Source organism: Thermobia domestica, chromosome 11 (assembly GCF_964235325.1).
Source record: "Thermobia domestica chromosome 11, izTheDome1.hap1.1, whole genome shotgun sequence".
Classification (NCBI taxonomy): Eukaryota; Metazoa; Arthropoda; class Insecta; order Zygentoma; family Lepismatidae; genus Thermobia; species Thermobia domestica.
Window position 1 is genome coordinate 253,569,964 of NC_137464.1, and position 25,908 is coordinate 253,595,871.

The 25,908-nt window shown below is 36.9% G+C and overlaps 1 protein-coding gene across 1 annotated transcript in view; it reads left to right on the forward strand.

Annotated features, from left to right (window-relative positions):
• The first annotated feature begins 832 nt into the window (after positions 1-832).
• The window catches only part of LOC145664942 (uncharacterized), a 60,002-nt gene continuing 34,926 nt past the window's right edge, over positions 833-25,908 (forward strand). The window contains exons 1-3 of the mRNA XM_081732059.1: positions 833-1,064; positions 9,893-9,986; positions 12,245-12,415. Of these exons, the coding sequence (XP_081588185.1) occupies positions 9,912-9,986; positions 12,245-12,415 (246 nt within the window). The 5' untranslated portion in view covers positions 833-1,064; positions 9,893-9,911. The remainder of the gene's footprint in view (positions 1,065-9,892; positions 9,987-12,244; positions 12,416-25,908) is intronic.

Genomic DNA, 25,908 nt, shown 5'->3' on the forward strand with positions numbered 1-25,908 from the left:
TATATTTACCCTGTCTGTCCGTTTGGTTTAACGAAACTCCTTTATATATTTACCCTGTCTGTCCGTCCGGGAAACAAAACGTCTGAAGAAATACTTGATGCATCACCACCACTTTTATATAGGCAGGATATAGAGGGAAAAAAGTTAGGAATGAGAGTTCATTGTTGGAGATGATCCATCCAATTTACTCCAAAGATATGCCCCCATGTGCACCCAGAGGGGTTATATATTCCCCTCGGGGTTCTCACCTTTCCTCCCACTTTCTTCATTTCTCATCATCACGTCTCCTTTAGCCTAGCCGGCATAAGCATAGGATGTAAAACTCAAAAAATTCATTTAATTTCATATGCATTTTCCTTGGTAGTATGCAACCAAAATGTACCAAAAGTAAGGTTGGTTGCAGACTATTCAGTTTAACATTCTTACCAAACTCCTTCACGTGGTATACAGTTGATATTGCTACATTCTTTAAAAAATACACACTCGCACTAAAATGTTCATGTGTTCTAAGAAATGTGAAGTACGTGATAGTTACAGATATTATTGTAGGGTACAAACGTTTCTACGTATGGTGTATGATATAGTAAGTTCAAGAGAATGACGTAAATTCACATGAATATTGTAAATTATACTTCTAGTTTCCCTTTAAAAGACCTCTCATGGAATTTAAAGAAACGTTCCAACACAATTAGGCTTGTATTTCTCAATATATATTCCCCCTCTCATTCTCCCTCATTTCTGCCTTTATGTATGTAGTTGAAGAGATAAGATATCACCTGTTAACTTATCAAGCTTTTGGAAAGATCAAGTCTCTATAGTTAGCATTGGTTATCAATCGAATGTTGATTAATCTTGCAGACATGCCATTGCTAACTCTTTCACGTCACATCCGTTTCCGGTGACTCGTGTTTATCATATACACATACACACACTCTCTCAGTAATTGTAGTGTGTAGTGATCGCATACATTTGTTTTCTTTTTTTCATTTATTGTTTCTTTTCTCTACTTTCTTGTTCCAAATTCACGATATGCATCTAAAGAAGATCGTAATGCCGAGATCCTGGTAAGTATGTTTTAAACTCAATTGCTTTGAAGGTATGTTTTGTTACCAAAGACCAGGTAGTAGTACCACATATTGTTCCATTTCAAATTAGATTCTAAAACAGTGGGAGATTCATGTCAATTTCTGATGCTAAACGCGTTTACAGTCGCGGCTTTACCCAAGCTACAAAGTAATGGTGCCTATTGCCTCATCCCTCAACTTATTATCTGCTTTAATATTTCATTATCTACATTTTGTATTTCTTCCTACAAGTAGTACTGCGTTACCACTAGGAATATGTTTGTCACTGTTAGGACTATGTGAATCACTGTTAGGAGTATATGTGTCACTCTTAGGAATATTTGAGTCACTTTTAGGCGTATCTGAGTCACTGTTAGTAATATATGAGCCGTTAGGAGTATGTGTCACTTTTAGGAGTATCTGAGTCACTCTTGGGATTATTTGAGTCACTTTTAGGAGTACCTGAGTCATATCTGAGTCACTGTTAGGAGTATCTGAGTTACTGTTAGAAATATATGAGCCGTTAGGAGTATACTATGCGAATTACTGTTGTATCTGTGTCACTGTTAGGAGTATGAGTCACTATTAGAAGTATAAGACTCACTGTTTGAATCACTATTAGTCTTAAGCTATTTGAGTAAGCGTTACCCCCTGTAGCGAACGCGGCTAAAGTGGCTATTCAGTAATTTTCTTTCACCAAATGTGTAAATTATACTGTGAGCCAGTCAGGGTTTCCAGGTCTTTTTGCTAGGTCCAGGTGTGTAACAGCAGAGTTCCAATACTCTGTACAAACCATCTTCCAAGCAGCTGTTTCTTGCTACAATCCCTATGCCTGGCAACACGTCTTTCCTTTTTTCCTTCCTTTTGAAATCTTTTAAACAGCAGGCGGTCTATTGCTCCGACCCGCACCAAATACGCTCGAGCTGACGTTTTCTCAGCGATTTTATTGCTTTCGCGTTTATGATTAGCTATCTACATTTAAATACATGGACAGCGTATTCCAAGAGCACGCATGAGCAATAAATACGCTTTGCGATCGCCTCAAATAGCCGGGAACTTAGATGTGAGGCACACGGTGTTTGTCCACCACAAAGCACACTGGGCGTGTGTAATCCTCACTGATTCCCTAACCTAAGACCATATGGAGCATAGAACAGGGCTCTGCTGTAATAATAATAATAATAATAATAATAATAATAATAATAATAATAATAATAATAATAATAATAATTGAATAAATAAATAAATAAAGTAAAATGGTTTACAGGCAAAGTGCCGTGAAATACTCAGCAGCAAATGTGTCTGCCTGTTAGTTGACAATGTTCTCGCTCAGAAAGTGCAGGAAACATGGAATATTTCGCAAAGCCTCGGTTACCAGTCACTTCATCATTCGCCATATTCCAATGACTTTGCTTCGTTAAGACTTTTTTTTTTCTTTTTTTAATGGAGAAGGCATTTCCATTGCTGATCACTGGTTTTCTAGCCAATGTGACATTTTGTACAAAGAATGGTTGTGGAAGTTGAAAGTTCACTTTGAGAAGTTTGATACTTTTTGCATTGGTGATTATGTGGAAAAGAACAAGTAACATGAGTCAAATTCAAACTTCTAGCCTAACTCTCTCTCTCTATATATATGCAAAGATAAAAACTTATTGATCGCCCCAGCACTTCTACGTTTGCGACAACTGACCTTTCAAGAATGTAAATGAAAAATTAAAATATTTCAGGTTTCACGGTGGCTCAGATGCTGTGGCTCCTCTTTCTAGAATGTCACAATTTTACAACAAATATTTAAGAATTTAAACCTTTATAACACTCTTTTAACTAAAATCTTAACCGGTAATTAAAATTAGAATTTTTGCGCCTAATATTTTCAAAAATTATGGAAGAGAGATACACAAAGCATTTTCTTCGTTAAAAAAAGAGTGTGGTTTAGTGCATTAAGTGCATGAAGTAACTATATAGTTCTTGAGGCCAAATTCGATAGTTGGAGAAACGATTATACATTATTAGTTTTAAAATGAAAACTATTGTTTTGTTCAGTGAGTAGTTTAATCAAAATTAAATCGATAAAAAAAAAAAAAAAAAAGCAAAGCAGGAAATATAACAAAGGGAATCAAGTGAACCTTTCTTCATTTTGGACACATTTGATCTTTAAGATCTCCATTTGAAGCTCCTTTTTAGAGCATTAACACTTTTAAATTATGGCTTTTTTGAGGTATTTTGTAGACTTTCACTCAATCATCTATTGCGTCAAGACTATTTATCGTAGGATCACGATTCATACATACCCCGTTTTGTTTCTAGTAAAGCAGTGTTTCCAACTGCGTCCGTAAAATTTCCCTAAAGTGTACCAAATGCGGGAAATTTCCGCTCAGAGTGGGAAAAAAGGGATTTCCTTTTTAAAAATCCCTTTTTTATCGCGAATATCTCCCCTTTGGTATAGGATACGATCATGCGAATGGTACTTAAAAAAAACTTTGCTTTATGCTGAAGAGAATGAGATACAAAGAGTGGCCCTGGGAAGAATAGTTTTGATGCTACAGCCGAATTACATATTTTCCCTTGATAATACCTTTTTAGTCAATTTCTATACTATCATCATCATCATCATCAAGACTGTTCATTGTGGGAACATGAATTGTACCTCGTTTTCTTTGCCATGAACCAGTCTTTCAAACGGTACCACTCGCATGTCTCTATCATCTACCATAGTGGAGAAAATTCGCTAAAAAGGGAAATTTTTGTCAAAAAATCCCTTTTTCCAGATTTTGGGCCCCTCTGGCCGGCCCCTGTGTCAACCCACAGAGCCCCGAAAAATCTCAAACATACTACATACTATTTGTAATAACTTTACGAAGTTTCAATGTTATATCTTGAAAAATAAGAGAGGAAAAAAATATTGCCCCATGTGCAAACATTATCAGCTTTCCTCTATGTGAGCAAAGGATAACCCATTTTTATATAAAAATTTCCTGACTCATCACTAATTATCGTCGAGACATGATTGATACACCGTTTTGTTTGGCCAAAACCAGTCTTTTAAACGGTACCACTCGCATGGTTCTAGCATGTACCATAGTGGAGGAAATTTGCGAATCGAGGGAAAAAGGGATTTCTTGACAAAATTTTCCATTTTTTGCGAATTTTCTCCACTATGGTACAAGCTAGAGACATGCAAGTGGTTCCGTTTGAAAGACTGGTTCATGCCAAAGAAAACGAGGTACGTATCATGACTTTAGAATAAATAGTGATAATACTATAGATACTTTACTAAAGTAATTGACTAAAAATGTGTAAAAAATGAAAAAAAATAAAGAAATCGAGATTTTTTTTGACACACGTCTGTTGACTCTAGCAACATGAGTCATACCTCATTTTCTTCAGCGTAAGGCAGCCTTTCAAATGGTACCACTCAAATTTCGCTATCGTGTACCTGTGAAGAGAAAAATGTGGAAAAGGAATTTTTTCCTTTAAAAAGTTCCCTTTTTTCATTTTGGATGAGATTTTCCCGCTTCTGGTACACGATAGGGAAATTTGAGTGGTACATTTCGAAAGCTTGTCTCATAACGAAACCAACGAGGTACAAACCATGATTCTAGGGTAAATAGTAATGTGTCAGGGATTTTTTGAAAAAAAAACTTAAATATACCCTTTTTTTAAACCCATCGTCCATGTTTGTGACGTCACAGCCCCCAGACAGAGCACCCGAGGCTGCAAAATGCCCATAAAATATGTTCTATGATGTTTCCATATTTGAATGAATGCAAAAAAAAAAAAAAAAAAAAGCCTAAAAAGCTTTACTAGAGACTTATAAAGCAAAGTCGACGCCATGGCACAGGTGTTGTGCCATCATAATTTAAAAGGGTTAAACGGTTCACGTCTAAATATTGTGAACAACTCTTATAATGTAATATTATATATATATTCATGCACTTGAGCGCACCATACGAACTTTATGTCTCTTTTTCTACATGCACTTAAGAGTAGCATACAAACTTTATGTCTCTTCTCCATATACTTAAGCGTACCATACAAACTTTATGCCTTCTTTCTCCATGTACTTAAGTGTAGTATATTGTATTATACCAAATTCTAAAAACCCCGAAATTATTGTAAATATTTAAACTTTTGTAAAAAAAAAATCTATGTAAATAATTCAGAGCTGGCTTGAGTGCAAAATATTAACTGTCTCAATTGAATGAATTAAGTCAGGGTTGTTTTCAGGATCTAGTCCGCTTTATTGAAATAAGCCCAAAACTTATTTTATCCTATCAGACATACACGTGGAACTCCCAGATAAGGTAATATGAAAAAGGCACAAAACATTGTGATCCTAGTGATAGCTGTAGTCAACTTCGAAGACTCCGCCTCCTCTGTAGCTTATGTAACTCCTAAGGCGAATGGCAAGTCTAGAACTGAAGTGTTGTGTCAAGTGAACGTTGGTGGTAGGGATGGCCAGATCCGGATATTTTTGGATCCGGATGCGAGATTTCGGATCTTGGATCCGGATCCGAAATTTCGGATCTTTGATCCGGATCCGAAATTTCGGATCTTTGATCCGGATCCGAAAAAACGGATCTTGGATCCGGATCCGAAAAACCGGATCTTGGATCCGGATCCGAAATTTCGGATCTTGGATCCAGACCTGAAAAACCGGATCTTGGATCCGGATTCGAAACTCCGTGTCAGAAAATTCGGGTGTTCCGAATCAGCAAAATTTTCGAAATTATTGACAAAGTGATTTTCATTCCTATGCTTAAAATAAGACTTTAAGACACTTTTGGTATCTGATCGTGTGACAGCCTTGCGTTCTCTTCATTCTGTTGATATTTGGTTTTCGTGCCTTAATATGTCACAATTACTCCAAATTTGATTGAGTAAAACTGTCGACTTAGGTGAGAGCAATCTCATTGTCAGATTCGATTCTAGTAGAAATACTTGACCGAAAAGGTAGTAAATCTTTTTTAAAGCGATCGTCCTGATGGAAATTTGTCCTTTGTTTTCTGTAACACTAGTCAAATGCTGGGATGAAACCTTAGTCTCAAGCCCAAGCTTCTTCATTAGACTCAGGCTGCTTACTTTTCTAATTCTTTCTGAGTTATTGTGGTCACTGAATGAGGCTATTTCCTAGTCGTGATGGGCTAGGCCATTGCTAATAGAACAGCCCATAAAATATAGATCAAATCAAATTAAGGAGCAACTTCCTTTTCTTGCTCTTGATGAGATTTTTTTCTTTCTTTAAAAATACGTTTCTCTGTGACCGTACCACTCCAGTTAGAATTAAGAATTGTAGTAGAGATGAAGTTCTAAATGGCAATTAATGTATCAAAATCAATGTATTAATGTACTGTATGTGTATACAAAATACCATATGGAGCCTCGAGCAGTAACACGTATCTTTGTAATTAGTAATCCACTACTATTAACTCTGCATAGGTTGTATAAGGAGCTATATCATTCATGTAAACACATAGGAGGATGCAGGGGGAGGGCGAAAAGTCGTTCGCCTCGACCCAGCGCCACCATTAACAGTGTACTTTAGTAGTAATTTGTGGCAATTTCAGATCATCTAAGTAATTTTTCACTGCTAGCATCCCCAACCGCCCCCTAAGAATCCATCCGCCCCCTCCAGGAGTCCGTTCTGGATTCGGCCCTGCGCAAACATAATATACAACTCATTCAAGAGTACACTTTGGTAGCTTTTTAAAATTTTTATCTTAAAGGATTGTCATTTCTCGTGGCTACTTATGCAATTTTGTCCACAGGCATACATGCAATTTCCAGTCATTACGCAAATACATTTATGTACTTAATAGACCTCGGCTAGTTGGGGGCTTCGTCACTAGACCCCCGTTACTAGGGCCTCGCACCACTAAAGCCTCTAATCATAATCAATTTAAAAAGAAATGTCTGGGGATTTGCTCTTAGACCCTGATATCTCATTTGATCGGCCTATGACCTCGTACCTCGTAAACCTACAACCATACCGAATCTCAGTTCAAATATCAAATTGTATGTAATAACATTAAGGTATCCCGAGACATACCGAATTTCAGTGCGAGTACATGGTGGCTTTCCCCCCAGCCCACACATTTGCTCGGTCTACGGCCTCGCACATCATACGCCTGCAAACATAACGAATTTTTAAGGGGGCGCGGTGGCTCAGTGGTAGAGCGTTCACCTCCGGTGTTTGGGGTCCCTGGTTCGATCCCAGCTCGCGCCGTGTGGACTTTGTGGTGGACAAACATCGTGCTCGTGGGTTTTCTCGGGGTTTTCCCGTTTCCTCCCACTTTCTTCATTTCATTTATTTCTCAATCACCGTCTCCTTTAGCCTAACCGGCATAATCGTGGGACGTAAAACTCAAAGATTTCATTTCATAACGAATTTTTGTTCAAATAACAAGTTTCATTTCTCTAACATTCCAGGATTCCGAGATATAAAAGTCTTTTCTCCCCGCCCCTTTTCTTCCCCTCTAAGACATACATCAAAAAACGCTTAAGTACATACCTAATTATTTCAAATGTAAAGTCCAAATACCAAATTCTATGCTCCTAACCTTCAGAGGTTCCCAGATATCGACATGTTATTATAATAATTACAATCCCCACCCTTTTTCCTTTCCATCTCTTCTCTTTTCCTTTTTACTAAAACGTCAAAAAAACACTGAAACACATGTCAAATTATTTTCAATGAGAAATGCAAATACCAAATTTCAAGTCTCTAACCTTAAATGATTGAACATATTAATACAATAATTCTAATCTCCACTTAATTTTCTTCTCGCCCTTTTTCTTCCCTTCTGGGCCACATATCAAAAAAACGTTGAAATACGTATCTAATTATTTTAAGTGAGAAGTCCAAATACCAAATTCCATGTTTCTAACCCTTTAAGTTTCCAAGATATAGGCATATTATTATACTAATTGCAATAATTGCAATTACCACCCGTTCTTTTACTTTCTACATCTTCCCTGCCCCTTCTAATTTAAATATCAAAAAGCACTTTAACAAGTATCAAATTATTTTCAATGAGAAACCCAAATACCAAATTTGAAGTATCTAACGTCAAGAATCATCATTATTTTCCACCCCACTTCCCCCCTTCCTCGTCGAATTTCCCAAAGTCCTTCCTTAGTAGTATCCTACGTCACAAAGCCTATAAACTGTCCAAATTTCACGTTTGTAGCTTAAGCGATTTGGCCTGTACGGTGATCTGTCACTCACTCACTCAGGACTTTGCCCTTTTTATATAGAGAGATTTAAGATTTTATGGGAAAGCCATGGATTTTGTCCTAAAGCCGCCAGTGTCTTAGAAATGTAATAGCTTTGCTATAAACTTTAAGCAATCAACTGACTGAACTGCGTCTATAGGTATTATGTAAAATGCCGCTTATGATATTTATTTTGCTCGTAATAAAAAATAGAAATAATGACGAAAATTCAAAGACATCCATGATTTTAGCGTAATGCTGCAGGAGTTCAGATCATTGAATTAATCATAAGAGCCGACTGTATAAGATAGACTACATTAAATTCCAATGTGCCACAAAGAAAATATGCAGCATTACTATGCAGTTTTTCAACGTTATAACTCATTCTGAAAATATTATCATAGGTCTCACAAACAATCGAGTTTTAATTCTAACTCGATTAATATATAACAAAAGGCAGATCTATACAATTACTGACTTGAGATGAAAGTGGCATACTTGTAGTACGTTTAAAGATATACTAAAGACTAAATGATGGGGTGTGCGCAACAGTGGTCTAACCCCGAAAAATGTGAAAATGAGATTTTCATGTAATCTTTTGTCATTTAAATTGAATTGTCTTCCAACTGAGTTAGATAAAATTCACCTAGTCAATTTTATACATATGGATATTTTAGTTTTGTGTCTCAATCTAAGGTCTAAAATATTCAAATCAGAAGTCCGAATCTGAACTTCGAAATTTCGGGTGTGGATAGAGGAACCGAATATCCGGATCCAATATTCGAAACTTCGGATCCGGATCCAAGATCCAAAATTCCGGATCCGGATTCAAGATACAAAACTTCGGATCCGGATCCAAGATCCGAAATTCCGGATCCGGATCCACGATCCGAAATTCCGGATCCGGATCCAAGATCCGAAACTTCGGATCCGGATCCAAGATCCGAAATTTCGGATCCGGATCCAAGATCCGAAATTTCGGATCCGGATCCAGGAACCGGATATCCGGATTCGGATCCAAGATCCGAAATTTCGGATCCGGATCCGTCTGGCCATCCCTAGTTGGTGGTCCTTTTATATAAAACTGCAGAATGCAATCCGCATGCCTTTCGTATTTCCTTGTCTAGGAGTTCCACGTGTATGTCTGATAGAATAAAATAAGTTTTGGGCTTATTTTAATAAAGCGGACTAGAGCCTGGAAACAACCTTGACTTAATTCACTCAATTCAGACAGTTAGTATTTTGTACTCAAGCCAGCTTTGAATTATTTACATAGATTTTTACAAAAGTTTAAATATTTACAATAATTTCGGGATTTTTAGAATTTGGTATAATACAATACGACCTTCATGCCTCTTTTTCTCCATGTATTTAAGCGTACCACACAACTTATGCCTCTTTCTCTCCATGTACTTAAGCGTACCATACCAACTTTATGCGTATTTTTCTCCATGTATACTCGTACAACTTATGCCTCCTTTTCTCCATGTACTTAGGCGTACCATACAAACTTTATGCTTCTTTTTCACACAGCTTTAGTAGTTGGAGTTCTGATTCTCTTGTGCTTTGAACGCTCCATTTGTAAATTTTGGAATTTTCTTTGTTTCTTTTAGGAGATCCTGATGAAATGAAATGGCAAGACCTTCGTGCGGCGGAGCATTAGCAGCACTAAAGAGAACTAACGTTCTCATCAAAATATTAGAAGTAGTAAGTCAATTAAGTATTCATAACTGCAATTTCGAAATCAATTTTCAATTTAACAACACCTTTTATAACTGAATACTTGAAGACTAGTTTCTAGAACCAAACTAATTCAAAAACTAGTTATTTCTGTAATTTTATTACGTACTACTTTAATAATATTTTATCTGTAAAAAGGAAGACTGAAGAAATATTATTCCAGTGGTTCTCCATGTGATGTCCACGTACCCTTAGAAGATCGAAATACATTTTAATTTGTTTAGGTGCTAACATAAAGCGGTTTGTAAATAGTGGTATGTAGCTACCATGATGTGTGGAGTAGTCGTTAAGGCATCTACCTATCAACTAGGGGTCCGGGTTCGATCACCGAACTCATTATGCTCTTCTTATAATGCAGCTGAGGGGTTCGCCTGAGGAAATGACAAGTACAGAAAAGCCTGTAGATTAAAGTGTAGTATATTTCTCTTTAGTGAAATCAAATCTTGGTTCATAAAAATTTGTTACTTGTTATTTTTCAATATAGCCCTTCTACACGGCTAAGGAACCGATCCACAATCTATGTTTACTCTAAAGTATCAACTATTGAACTGTAAGTTCTCTGAATATGCAGTTCTTGCAATTTAACATTGTATTATAAGTAGTAGAGGACACAAAAACCGATTTTTCGGTTTCGGTTTTTAGAAAAACCGAAACCGGTTTTTGAAAATTTTCAAAAAAAATTGTTTCGGTTCTTCACCGAAACCGGTTTCCATTTTCTTCAAAACCGGTTCAGCTTTTCACCTGATCCGGTTTCGGTTTTCTTCAAAATCGATTCAGTTTTTTTTTTTTTTTTTTTTTTTTTTTTTTTAATTTGTTCTATTTCTGACCAGAATGGTCTTTCGTTGCTCTCTGGAAACTGAATCCATTTCCACAGAAATAGTCTTATGTGTTTTCGAAAAGTTTTCACCGAAACCAGTTTTGGAGAAAACCGAACCGATTTTGGAGAAAACAGAAACCGGTTTCGGTTAAAAAAACGAACCGGTTTTGGAGAAAACCGAAATGTCAGTTTTTCGGGTTTTGGTTTTTATAGAAACCGGTTTTGCCCATCCCTAATTATAAGTATTATTTTGCCAAAACTATTTTGTTGCTGCAGTTTCTAAAGTAATAAATACATCTTTGTAACGTCAGTTAACACAAGTATAACAAACTGTTCAAACCTATGAAATTATTTTAGACCTTTTCACTCTTCCCCAGTGGCAGATCTAGCCCGGGGCCAGGGGGGCCCAAGCCTCCCAGTTTTTTGAGTGACAAAATAATTTAAGGCATTATTTATATATTTTTAAAAGTTTATATTAACTCGTGATATACCTATCATAATCTGGGTTCTGGCTGCCGCGCCCAGTTTTTGCCTTCTAGGACCGCCCCTGCTCCTTCCTGTTTAATACGAGGCACGTCCAGAAAGTAAGTTCCGTTTGGTAATAAAATTAAATTGTGTACAGATACAGAAAAATTATTTATTGCACAAAATTCTACAACTCTTAAACTACTTTTCCACATAACTGCCGAAATTTTGCAGGCATTTGTCATAGCGTGGCACATGGTTTTGTATACCTTCTTCATAGAAGTTTGCCGCCTGTGTCTTCAACCAGTTAAAAACAGTTTCTTTCAGCTCGTCGTCATTGTTGAAGTGTTGACCGCCAAGGAAAGACTTTAGAGAAATTCCATACCGAGAGCACTAATTGTAAACCTGCGATTTTCCTGGATCTTGTCATCAATCGCGTGAACTAGTTCTTCTGTAACCAAAGATGGACGCCCACTTCGTTCTTCATCGTGCACGTCACTACGTCCTTCATTAAATTGTCGAACCCATCTTCTCACCATTGAATCACTCATCGCATTTTGTCTGTAAACATCGCAAATTTGCCGATAAATTTCACTTGGTTTCACTTTCATCGCATTCAGAAAACGAATCACCGCTCTGATTTCACAAGCGGCGGGATTTTCAATCAACACCGACATTGTAAACAAGCACAACAAAGCGTACGTGACTTACAGCGATCTCCAAATGGCGCACGTTTCTTCTCCTTGATACAGAGCGTCTACCGCGCATGTGCGGAACTGCGATCGCAGCGCTGCAGCGGAGATAAATTGAAACGGAACTTACTTTCTGGACGTGCTATGTACTTGTTAGAACATTTTATTCGTTGGTATAATAATTTCTGCTATCTTGTACTCTAAACTACAATATATACGAGTATATTTTTAACTTTTTTGTTTTCTTTCAGGGTATTGCTTGCGTGATCCTTATATTGTATACTTACGTATTCCCATGGCTCTATCAATATGGAAATCACCATCAAATGGCATTAGTATATGTCGCCTGTGGTTCACAAATTATCATAACATCGATTACTTTCTTCGGATATCTCATTGATCAAGCGACGCCTAGAAATCTGGTAAGCATTACAGCGTACATAAATATGATTTTTGGAAAGATACTTCTGTTTGTACAGTAATTGATAGGTCAAAATCTCACTATCCCCCCCCCCCCCACTTGTAAGTTTGCGGTGAGTGTAAAGACTCGACTTATCGCCTATAGGTGGCAGCACCTTTTTCCTAACTTTCCAATGTACTTTGTGGTCAGCGACAAATATTCAAAATAATTCAAATTCGAGAGATTAATATTGAAACTAATCGAAAACTAACTGAATTATTGATCAGTACCGAAATTTATTATTTCCGGTCAACCACTTTCGGTACATATTTTCTAATACAGTTTCCAAGGGTGATGTATTTAAAGCAATTACATACATGCAACATACATATCAATTAACTTGTCTTGACAAAAGAAAGCGATCGGCACCGAAACTGCCTACTTCCGGTACATGATATCTAATACAGTTTCCAGGACCACGGTGTTTCCAGCAATTGCACACATACAACATATACATGAATCAACTCTTCTTGACGAAAGAAAGTGATCGGTATAAGAATTAATCACTTCCGGTAAATGTACTGGATATCGTGTACCGAAAGTGGTTCACCCGAAGCAACCAATTGTGATACCGTTCGCTATCTTCTGTCAAGACAAGTTGATTTGATTTTGAGTTTAACGTCCCTTTCAGCAACGAGGCTATATGAGACGGGACTTACTGATTAACATGGAATTCGAACGACATGAGCTCCCGCCGAGAATCGGACCCGGGTCTCCCACGCCAAAGGCGCGTACGCTACCTTGTTAGCCACAAAGCAGCCTGTCAAGACAAGTTAATTGAAATATATGTTGCATGTGTGCAATCGATGAAAACATCCCACTTCCGGACTATACTAGATACCGTGTATCGGTAGTGGTTGACCGGAAGTAACCAAATCCGGTACCGATCTTTTTTTTCAACAACTCCAGTTGATTGGTGTATATGTTGCATGTGTTCAATTGCTAGAAACACCCCAACCTTGAAACTATAATAAGTACTGTGTACTGGAAGTGGTTTACCGGAGATGACTAATTCCGGTACCGATGGCTTTCACTCATCAAGACGAATTGGTTGATATATATATGTTCCATGTATGCAATCGCTGAAAAAACTCAACCTCCGTAAACTCTTATTCCCATCTCGTCAATCCGAGAATAATCCATAAAGTTTCTTGATTTTTGTATTAGCTCTCGATGTTCGCATATGGAACATAGCTTCACTGCAGGTGTACTTATGTGTGTGGAACTTTATTTCTCAATAACTACTGCTCAGATTTGGTGGGCAAGTAGCCCATAGTCTAAGGAACAAAAATCGCTAAATTTGGTGTCTGGGATATGCCAAGGACAGGCTCGGCTCACTTCGGCTTAGTCTAACTTGAATGTGACACTTTATTTCTCGGTAACTACTACCCGGATCTGAAACAAATTTGTGAGCAAGTAGCTCATCGTCTAAGGTCACTATATTTGGTGGCCGTGTTCGCCCGGAGATAGTTTTGGCTTGGTCTGTACGTGGTACTTAATTTTTTGGTAATTCCTGCTCGGATCTGAACCAAATTTGGTGATAAAGTACCTCATCATCTAAAGAATAAAGATCGCTAAATTTGATGGCCGAACTCGGCCATAAACAAGGTCGGCTCGGTAACAAAGGCTCTATTCCATAGCTTTGTATGCCAGGAGCTTCGAGTTCGGTTCACCTTGGCTTCTTTTCTTTGTTGAAGAAGTTTCACTAGTGAGTAAAATTAACTGCATTTTAAGTAACTAACCCTATGGAACCCGGAGTTTCAATGCCGCGTTCTTAGAAGTTCTCCATTAACTTCTGTCCTTAGCCAACTGGATCCAGATTCTAATTTGTATTCCTACTTTTGCGAGATCCATCTTAATATTGTTCTCCCATCAGCGCCCAGGTCTTCCTAGTGTTCGTTCTCCGATTGGATTTCCAGTTAAAACTTTTAAAACGTTCCAACTTTCTTCCACTCTTGCTACATTACCTTCCCATTTGAGCCTCCTAACTTGATGACCCTAACAATGTTTGGTAAGCGGTATGAATTATGCATTTCCTCGTTATGAAGATTCTGTCATTCCCCATTTCCGTTCCTCTTGGCTTCGAATATTCGTCTCAGGATCTTGTTCTCAAATACTTTCAGTCTGCGTTCTTGCCTCAGACTAAGCGACCATGTCTCGCAACCGTACAGAACAACACTGCACTCTACAATCAATAACACAAAATAGTTTAAAACGTGCACAAGTTATCTTCTGATTGATACAGTAATTCGATCTGTTTAGCTACTAAAATTTGAATGTTGATCTCTGGGAGTTGGTTGAAATATTTTGAATGTTGCCGCTTTATAAAAATTACATTGGTAAGATAGGGAAAACGTGCTGAAATCTTTTGGCAATAGTCGAGCCTTTTATATTCGTTTTAATTTCACGGTTGTAGGCAATGAACGAAATTGCTAAACACGCTAGTATTTTGTTTATACTTTTATCATTTTTTTCAGCTTTGAGTGGTATATGAGTTCTGTTTTTCAACTTAAAAGGTTTTTAAGAAAAGCATTTATGGCCAATATAGACGACAGAGCAGATGGAAACTATATTAGCAATGCCAGAGCAGGCATTCCAGGGGTATCTGGGATATTTTTCGGATATTTTCATTGGCTAATCATCTGGTTCACCGTTCTTCATTAGTCATTCTATTTTCGATTGCAGAGTGGGTTGTCTTTACTCGAATATCTTCTATATACTTTGATAAATGGCAAACTATTTTTCCAATGTAGCTTTTTACGCAGTAACAAAATATGCAATACACGAGTGCTAATAACAGCATGTCAGATTGTGTAAAGAACACGAAGAATTGCAACGAAACTTTGTGTAAGGACAATATGCAAAAAATAAACGAATAGTTATATTATATATATATATATATATATATATATATATATATATATATATATATATATTCTGCGGTAAAAAGTTTTAGAGGGAAAAGCCCCCACCCGTAGAAAATTTAAAAAAAATACTCGTATTTGTCTATTTTTTGCGGATTGTCCGTACACAAAGTTTCGTTGCAATTTTTCATGTCTTTTAGACACAACTATTATCAGCACTTTTGATATTTCGTGATCAAAGATTTGGAGGGGTCCGTGCCCCACCCAACAGATTTTTCCAGAAAAATACGAAACACGTATTCCCTCATTTTATGTCTATAATATCTGTGCACAATTTCGTTCACTTTGGTCCACTTGTTTTTGTCTTTCGGGCATCAACTTTCAAAATTTTGAGTTGGGGCTTTTACCCCTAAAACCGTTTTTCCGCAGAAAATAAAAACACGTATCCGTTTATTTCATGTGTAGTATCTACCTGTCAAATTTTATCAAAATCGGAGTGTTACACTTGGGAAGTGTTACTTGTTTGTTGCACAGCTAATCGACTCTGCAGTTGCTACTACATCGAAGCGACTACGTCGAACCCGTTCTTTCGATTCTGTTAAGAGCTCATCCGTGGCTAAGCGGTTAGCGTACGCGCCTTTGGCGTGGGGGACCCGGGTTCGATTCCCGGCGGGAGCTCATGTGGCTCGGATTCCACGTTAATCAATAGGTCCACGTCTCATATAGCCTCGCTGCTGAAAGGGACGCTAAACTAAAATCAAGTCAACTCGATTCTGTTAAATTATTTCTATCAAAATTGAAGGCCACTTGTCGACTTTCTCTTTTTTGATCGATTCGAAATAGACTAGGAATTTCAATTCAAAGATGCTCAAGGATAGCCACAATATGTTGTTTAACAAAATTCAAGTAGCATTAACAACGAAAAAAAAAAACGATGTTGGGTGAGAGAATAGAATTTAGGAAAGATTAAAAAAAAAAGGATTATACATTTGAATGAAAGAAATTTCAATAGAGTATTAAAACAATCACAAAATACGCCAACCCATTATTAATGAACATCTATTCCATACTACTAGTTGCACCCGTCGTAGTACTTTTCTATACCACTTTCAAATTATTAATTCCCAAATATGAAACATTTCGGTGGAATGTTATAGGGTTCAAATTGAGAACAGTCCAGCACTAAAATAAGAATTTAAATAAAGGGCAATGAGGAAACGAAAGGTAATTACGCAAGCGGCAAATCTGTAAACATGGTGCGTGCAGATGAAGAAAATGGGGGTCACTTGATAAAATATTTTTGCATAACTCTTTTGCTATAATCAATACCCCAGTGCTTTCTGGATGTTTATTATTATTATTATTATTATTATTATTATTATTATTATTATTATTATTACTTTCTCGAATCTTTGTGTTGAAAATGTTGAGTAAAAACGTTAAAATTTTATCAGTTCTTCTGTTACTGACTTCGGTTAGGCTAGGTAGTTAGTTTACATTACTTTTCTCTGTTGCTGAGATAGGTTGGCTTAGTTTAGCCTATGAATCATACGAAAAATCTATTGACCGTTTTCTCTCCATAAATTTAATATATTTTTTATCTCTTGACCTACTTCCCAGCACTTAATTCTTTTCTTCGCACATACAGTTAGTTGTGTAAAGGATTATATGTTTGGAAATATATGTCATAATGATTAGTAGTGCAAAACTCGCGTACAACCTGTTCTAAATGGTTACCATAAACCATGTTTACATCTATTTCGGTTCAGTTCAGAGCAAGGATGCTGCAACAGCGCGGGATGTTTGAGAAACTTACTTATGAAGGCACCAAATGTCTAGAACAGTATCAATGTAGATACAGCTACCTTGTACGTGAAATCTATTGTATTTTAAGATGAATCACACCTGGATGTCAGTACATTAGCTCATTCCCGGAACTACTGCGCAATAAAAAAGTTACATATTGTAAATATTGCACTATAAGATAGAGTTATGTTTCAGCTACAACACAAGACAGTAATTAATTTAGTTGTATATTCTGATATCGAAAAAGGTAAGAAATAAAAGAAAATAGCTATTTGATTCGTTTCACAATGAGCATACAAGATGACACACTATTTATAGAAGTGTTCAGTTTTATGAGATGTCTATTTGTATGTGTAAAGTATAATAAAGTAACGATCTTATTACGAAATAGATATATTGTTTGGCTATTTTTCGTATTATGTTTCACATTTTATTTAAATATTAATTTACATTTAAGGAAATAGATTTTGAGAAGAAACTTGCGCAGAACAGCATAATGCGTTGTTACCAAATTTGTATGTTTACTATAGTAGTCACAGTAAGAAAATTCCTGAATTCTAACCTTACAGTTCGAGAAGTGGAACTTAGTTGTGAATTATGATAAGGGTCCTAAAGCATTTCACCTACTGAAACGTTGCCCTGCTGATACATACTTTCCATATCATAGAGATCTTTATAATTATATTGAACAATAGACAAAATGCTATTGCGTGCCTTAAACTCAATTTGCCAAATGTTTAGTGTATATGTGTTTTTGAAGTTGAACCCACCCTTTCCGTTTCTTCGCCCCAATATTTTGTCGTTATGTACAGTAGGATGCTCTTAATCTTCACATTGTTTCTGTTAGTGATCTACGGGAAAAGCGGGTGATTCATATAAAGCCACACACACACACATGTTCCTTACTTTTATTATTACAATACGGAAAGATTTGAAAATAAAAAATAAAAAATTCTAATCATTAATCTGTACACATCCATGTCTTAACGTTAGAATGACGGGTATAACTATAAATTATTTAATAGAATTACCATTATAAAATAGAAGCCGCTCTTTAGCACAAAAATGAAGCTTGTTTTTTTCAACAATAAGTCCTCAATCTGCACGAATTATCTTAATATTTATAGAGATTCACCCTTATACAGTATGATGTACAAAACCGATCTGTTCCACAAAATTAAACTATATTTTCTCAGTATGTGTTCACTGCCCTTGCAGACTTCCTTGAAACATGTATTTTGGCGCTCTAAATTATTTAACTCGATATAGTCTCATTAGTTCCAAAACGGGCTATTTCCAAAGCACTTGCGTTCTACTTTCCATCCGGCGACAAGTAAGAAGTTACACTAGGCAACATGGTCACCTTTGCTGGTCGATCTGATCGAATCGATCACAGACAATAAAACGCCTTTCAATATAATCAGTTGCCAGTCGATTCGTCGCCTTTGACCAACAGGCGATTCAGTCGAAGTTCTGTTTACACGGTCGACTGAGTTGAAAGTGACGTCAGTTTAACTGAATCGACCACAAATTGACGAAGTGAAAACGTCTCTTTAGCTCCATTAGGTTGTTTTCATTTCTTTGTTGAACTAAATTCACGCTAGTTTGAATCTTCCACTTCAACTTTACTTTTTTTTTCTTTTTTTTTTTTTCTTTGTTTTTACTTTAAAGATTATTTAGTGTGGTTAATGGTTCAGACGACATAAATTTAAAAGATCTACAAAACATTGTAAATAGCATCTAAAATCGTTCACGGTTCATGAAACTCGTCAACAATCAAGCAATTTTTACTCCTCTTCATTTCACTTATAAACCCAATGAATCTTAATATTATCTTATAATCTTGTCCTGTAAATTCATTTGCACAAACCAATATACCTTGCGACCACAATATATCACATGTGTCTTTTCCATGACATTTTCTGGGTGAACTCGTTTGTCCAGACCTTGAACACTCTATCAACAACTACAACTTCCTCATTCCATTTGCCCAACCCAATGGGTTGCTCTCCCTTCTTATGACCTCCTACTTTCAATCTTGCCCTGGACAGTGTTCTTTTCTAGATTTTCTGCAGGTCGCCTCACAACGTGCCCTCCAAATTGTAGTATTCATTCTCTCTCCTGTGTGTGGGAAAAGAGTCATTCAGATATTTTCAGTTCTTTGAGAATGGATTCATTTGTTAGATCATTCATAGCATTGGTAGCATTCTACGCCAGCACCACAACCCGAATGCATCGATCCTTTTTCTATCACTAGCTTTGATAGTCCATATCTCACAGAAGGAAAGAGAATAATAAGGACTTCCATCACACGAATTTTTGTAGTGTGGGTTATTGTTCGGGTTCCATAAGCACTAAGTTCAAAAGCAGATAATGCGTTATTTATTAGAAACACGCAGGGTTCACTTGCGGAGATGCATCATACATAGAAACGGGATTGGACACACATGTATTGATAGAAATAAGGAAAGATTGCCGATAGTTCAATCCGGTAATTAACTAGTTTGTGTAATTTTTTAAAACTATTTTCCAGGTAATCACTTACGCTATCGTAGGCAGCGCTTTATTCTTCTCGAGTGCAGCTGTTTGCATCAACTGCTGGATGAATGCCGACAGACCTCAGCGTCTGATACACCCAGGATACAGAAGCATCCACTATGGGCAACTTCTAACTGTCGGCGTACTCGCTCTTGTCAATGGCGCTATTTATTTGAGTGATATTTTCTTGACTTTCTTTTTGGGTTGACCGTGTATAGACTACCTCATCTATAATTAGTGAACTGTGTTGATAGTTTGTGACTACTTGTGGGTATAGGCAATAGTATGGACATTGTCAAGTAGTGCAACTGTGATGTGGGTGAGACACCTATTTCTCGTGTAACAAGAAAGTAACATAACTTTACACTAGATGAATAATATGCTTTTATGCGATATGTGGACCTCGGAACAGAGAAGTATGTGAATTATGAGTCACAAACTATAATTTTTATTAATGACTCATCGACAGTGTTAATGAATCACGAATTTGCATATATTAATTGAGAAAATACACAATTACGCACTTCATATTGTTTCCTTAAATTATTTAATTCAAAATATAAACACCCAGAGAAGTCCTCACTCTCCAAAAATGGGATCATTCAACAGTGGCGGATCTAGCACGGGACCGGGGAGAGCGAGGATGACAAAAATAATTGAAGCTGTTATTTATATATTTTTGAAAGTTTATAGTAAACTCGTGATATATCTATCATAGTCTTTGTTCTGGCTGCCCCCTTGTTTTCCCTTCTACATCCGCCACTGTCATTCAGCAAATGCAAATACAAATCCTCCAGTTTAAATATGCACTTACTTCTAACAGCTGTTGATTGTCTAAAGAATTCGCTACAAATTCCGCCCTTCAAAGATGCACTCAATTCTAACTTTAAAATAATAGGAAATTTCTCAATGAAACGTATGTACACTCATGTCCAAAATTATTGTCGCATGTCTATAAATATGTTGTTGTAGGAATATAATTTGATAACGAATTCGCTCGGTATTTTTTATAATGTTAGTATGTGTATAATCGGCAAAGACATGTATGTGGCAAATTTCATGTCAAAAGAGCAGTAAATAAGAACAATAAAATTAAAATACAACTTTATTGACCATTTAGCAACATTTTGTTTTACTCATTTTAATTTTCGTATTTGTAATTCTTTTCCTATGAAATTTACCACAAATATACATTTCCCGATTATGCACATAGTATCAGTATTTAAAGTACCCTACAAAATCATTATCAAATTATTTTCCTTCAAGAAGACAGTTATAGATATGCGACAATCATTTTGGGCATGAGTGTACATAAATATCTAGTGGCGATGAAAGAGGGTGTCCCATCCTTCAATAAACAAGATATTATAGGAAAGTAAACACTCACTTTATTAAGATATACAAACTGGCTAAAATGCCAGTTCTTCGCACGGGGAAATATCAGGGACGTCATTTAGGGGGGCAGGAGGGGCAATTGCCCCCCAAAGAGTTTGAGGAATACATATACTTTAATTGATTGTCTACTAATATACGAGTACAAATCGTGAAAGTCTTTTGTCGGTGGTGCTCTTGCCCCCCCTCAAGCGAAGTCTGAAATGACGCCCCTGGAAAATATACTTATATGAAGTGTTTGAATCCCTTCCTCCCTTTAGGATACGCATACGGGATGAATTTGGATTTAAATGGCATCGGCAGTGTCACTATTCATCTCATAGATTGGGCATTAATATTGAATGTTTTCTCTATTATTTTTACATGTCACTCTTCCCTCCGCAGCCCACATCAATGGGGCTAAATTTTGACTTCAACGACCCTGTTACTAATAGTGTTAGCAACTCCAAAACCTAATATTGGTTGGTTTCTATTATTCTTACCCTTCAGCCCCTTGTCAGGAATGTGTTAAGTCTACCCCGTGTCAAAATTACTTATCCGGTACAGAATAATACCCCTTCAATACTACATAAACGTAGTGGCTTATAGTATCGAACTCCCACTCACAAAGCTTAGACCCTTTAAAAAAAATAAATAATAATAATAATAATAATAATAATAATAATAATAATAATAATAATAATAATAATAATAATCCTGAGTGCGCGCCTTATTTTATACATTCCCTCAATAACTATGTTTCCTTTTCGATATTATTTCTTTGAGAATGCAAATGTTATTTTACAATTACTTAAAACTTCGAGCAAAGTAGTGCAAAATGAAAAGTAAGCGAGAGAACTACGTAAATCGATAGCAACTTCGAACACGTGACCCGATAATAATGAATTTCACACGGAAAGGTGTAAAGACATTAGGACCCGTGGTGGTGTGACCCTGTTATCCATCTGAGGGCTAGGTCACAGCCCACCTCCATAGTAGGAAGGCCCGTAGCCAAGGAGGGGTTAGGGGAGCACTTCCCCTCTAAAATTTTGCCCCCTCTAAAATATAACGCGAGAATTTTCAAACTGACTCAAAACCAGTGAAATTCTTACAATTATATTTAACAAATTAAATTCAATTTTGCGAATTCTACTCATTTCTTTGTAAAATTATATGTTTCTTGCTAGATTCACTGACATTTTCCATTGTCTTTACTCATTCCAAGAATTTTAAACCGTTGCCTATTATTGAAATCATGACAACCATCCAAGGATACCAGGTGCACTTCCAAACAAGTGTCATAGTCCACAACGTTAGTGTCTCACTTATTTTCGAAGGTAAAAAATTGAGTGCAAGTTTTGAATAAAACTTATACTTCTATTTTGTATTGATATAATCTAAAATTGCTCTCGCCAAGAGTTTGTACAGTAAGCACACAAAAATGAAACAAAAATTTACAGTTTCGATAATTCAAAACTAAATACAGATTCTATGCACAATTTTATGGCGTTCTTTGATGTCTTTACCATTGCCCCCTCAGTTTTCATTTCTGCCCCCTCCCCTAATAAATCAGGCTGGACGGGCCTGACAGTAGGACTTCGTCCATCAAATCGATATGTTGCATAAGGGCACCAATAAAAAAAAAATCATTCTCATATAGGCTCACCGCTGAAATAGAGCATTACCCCCCAAACTTTCCTTTATTAGTAAAAGGTAGTCAAGTAGCTATGCGAGAGCAATTAGTACTTAATAGCAATTAGAAATTCTTAGGAAGGACGTATGTGTTGCGTTTCGAAGTAAGAAAAAGAGAAATATATCACTGAGCCTTTAAATGCCCTACCGTTTCAAATCCTTGTATAGCAAGCATTATCTACATGAAGCGTTGAATTCTCTATATTCTAACAACGAAATGAACAATACAACGCTGGAACTGATTCTGAAATTTCTCGCTTCTTTTGATCATTAGAATTTCGTTATCACTTAAAGCAGTTTTCACCGTGTTACGAGTGACATGCTTACGAGCAAATATCAACCAAGCAGTTCGTGTTGACAATTTGTCCCTTATTGTACGCAATACCAGACAACACGCGATGCATGAAACATCTCAGTTCAGTTTCTAATATATGAGTGATCTTGGGAGAAGTACACGAAGCACAATTCAACTTCACGGTTACAAAATAACGTACAGATTAAGAATATTGGGTCAAATTTATACAACAGTTAAACGTAGACCTACATTTCTTGGTGAAAATCCTTCGTGACCAGGGGTGCAACCCCGCGGCAGGTCCAATGGGTCGGGACTCATTATACTTCGTAACTTCACATACATTTGTGCACTTCCTTAATAAAACACTTCACTTGTTTAGCAGAAAAATGATTGTTGTAGTATAAAGATTTCGTCTTACACTTCATCCGTACTCTTTCTTTTCTTGGGGACGCAGTGGCTCAGTGGTAAAGAGCTTACCTCTGGTACGTGGGGTCCCTAGTTCGATCCCCAGCCAGGTAAGTTTGTGATGAACAACATCGTCTCCGTGGGGTTTTCTCAGAGTACTCAAGTTTCCTCCCACTTTCTCATCCCACGAAGTCTTCCATCATTATTTGCTTGCCTTCACTCATCGTCCTCCTCAACCTAAAGGACATGATCGTAGGACGTTAAACTGAGAGATTTCTTGTCTTCCACGGTTTATCGCCACTTGATGCTAACACGAGAAAAAAATAACCCTATCTCGTATATTGGCATCAATAGATCAAGAAGCAAGCCCCCCCCCCCCCTCTATATTTTCCCAACATAGGATAAATTACCCCTAACTGTTCCCAAGCTGCTACCTCTTTCACTACGAAAATCACACTTTCTTAACTGTGTTAGCCGAAGACCGAAAATCAATGTTCTTTCTTTTAACATTAGAACTATAATACGTACCAGGTGCGCAACCAGAAATTTTTGCTGGAAAGGATCCAAACTTTCAGGGGCCAGTCCAACACTACAAGCCACTACGTCTATGCAGTATTGAGCGGGTATTATTCTTCACCCGAAAAGACGATGAATAATTGTAAAATACTTCCACCTATATTTTTGTTAGGAGAGGTCTAGGCTTTGGGGACGGGGCTCTAATACTACAAACCACTACGTCTATGTAGTATTGAACGGGTATTATTCTTCACCCGAAAAGACGATAAGTAATTTTAAAATACTTATACCTATATTTTTGTTAGGAGAGGTCTAGGCTTTGGGGACGGGGCTCTAATACTACAAACCACTACGTCTATGTAGTATTGAACGGGTATTATTCTTCACCCGAAAAGACGATAAGTAATTTTAAAATACTTATACCTATATTTTTGTTAGGAGAGGTCTAGGCTTTGGGGACGGGGCTCTAATACTACAAACCACTACGTCTATGTAGTATTGAACGGGTATTATTCTTCACCCGAAAAGACGATAAGTAATTTTAAAATACTTATACCTATATTTTTGTTAGGAGAGGTCTAGGCTTTGGGGACGGGGCTCTAATACTACAAACCACTACGTCTATGTAGTATTGAACGGGTATTATTCTTCACCCGAAAAGACGATAAGTAATTTTAAAATACTTATACCTATATTTTTGTTAGGAGAGGTCTAGGCTTTGGGGACGGGGCTCTAATACTACAAACCACTACGTCTATGTAGTATTGAACGGGTATTATTCTTCACCCGAAAAGACGATAAGTAATTTTAAAATACTTATACCTATATTTTTGTTAGGAGAGGTCTAGGCTTTGGGGACGGGGCTCTAATACTACAAACCACTACGTCTATGTAGTATTGAACGGGTATTATTCTTCACCCGAAAAGACGATAAGTAATTTTAAAATACTTATACCTATATTTTTGTTAGGAGAGATCCAAGCTTTGGGGATGGGGCTCTAATACTACAAGCCACTACGTCTATGTAGTATTGAGCGGGTATTATTCTTCACCCGAAAAGACGATAAGTAATTTTAAAATACTTATACCTATATTTTTGTTAGGAGAGATCCAAGCTTTGGGGATGGGGCTCTAATACTACAAGCCACTACGTCTATGTAGTATTGAGCGGGTATTATTCTTCACCCGAAAAGACGATAAGTAATTTTAAAATACTTATACCTATATTTTTGTTAGGAGAGATCCAAGCTTTGGGGATGGGGCTCTAATACTACAAGCCACTACGTCTATGTAGTATTGAGCGGGTATTATTCTTCACCCGAAAAGACGATAAGTAATTTTAAAATACTTATACCTATATTTTTGTTAGGAGAGATCCAAGCTTTGGGGATGGGGCTCTAATACTACAAGCCACTACGTCTATGTAGTATTGAGCGGGTATTATTCTTCACCCGAAAAGACGATGAATAATTGTAAAATACTTCCACCTATATTTTCAGAAGAAAAATGATAGAACTAGATTGTTTTTATAAGAGAAAGAGTACAGATGAAGTGTAAGATCAAATGTTCATGCTACATCAATTTCCCTGTTATATAAGAACAGTTTTATTGAGAAACTATAAAAATGTACATTGAGTTTAGTGTTGCCACGAGACGAGACATAACCCTCTTAGACGAGACACGAGACGAGACAGACTACTTTTCTCGTCTCGAAAACGAGACGAGACGGGACGTCTCGTGAAATGTCTCGTCTCGTCTCGTGTCTCGAAAATGAAAACGCTGGCAGGAATGGCCAAGATTGAAATTGCCAGTGGTCATATAGATTGCAAAAGGAAAACCCCCTTTGTGAGAAAACATGTTGAAAAGCCTTCATAGAAAAGTGTCCTCTGTCTATTGAATGAAACAATCGTGATACGTGAGCTTCCAGGAATATCATCCTTAATCTCTTGTCCCAAATTCTCCTTGCTG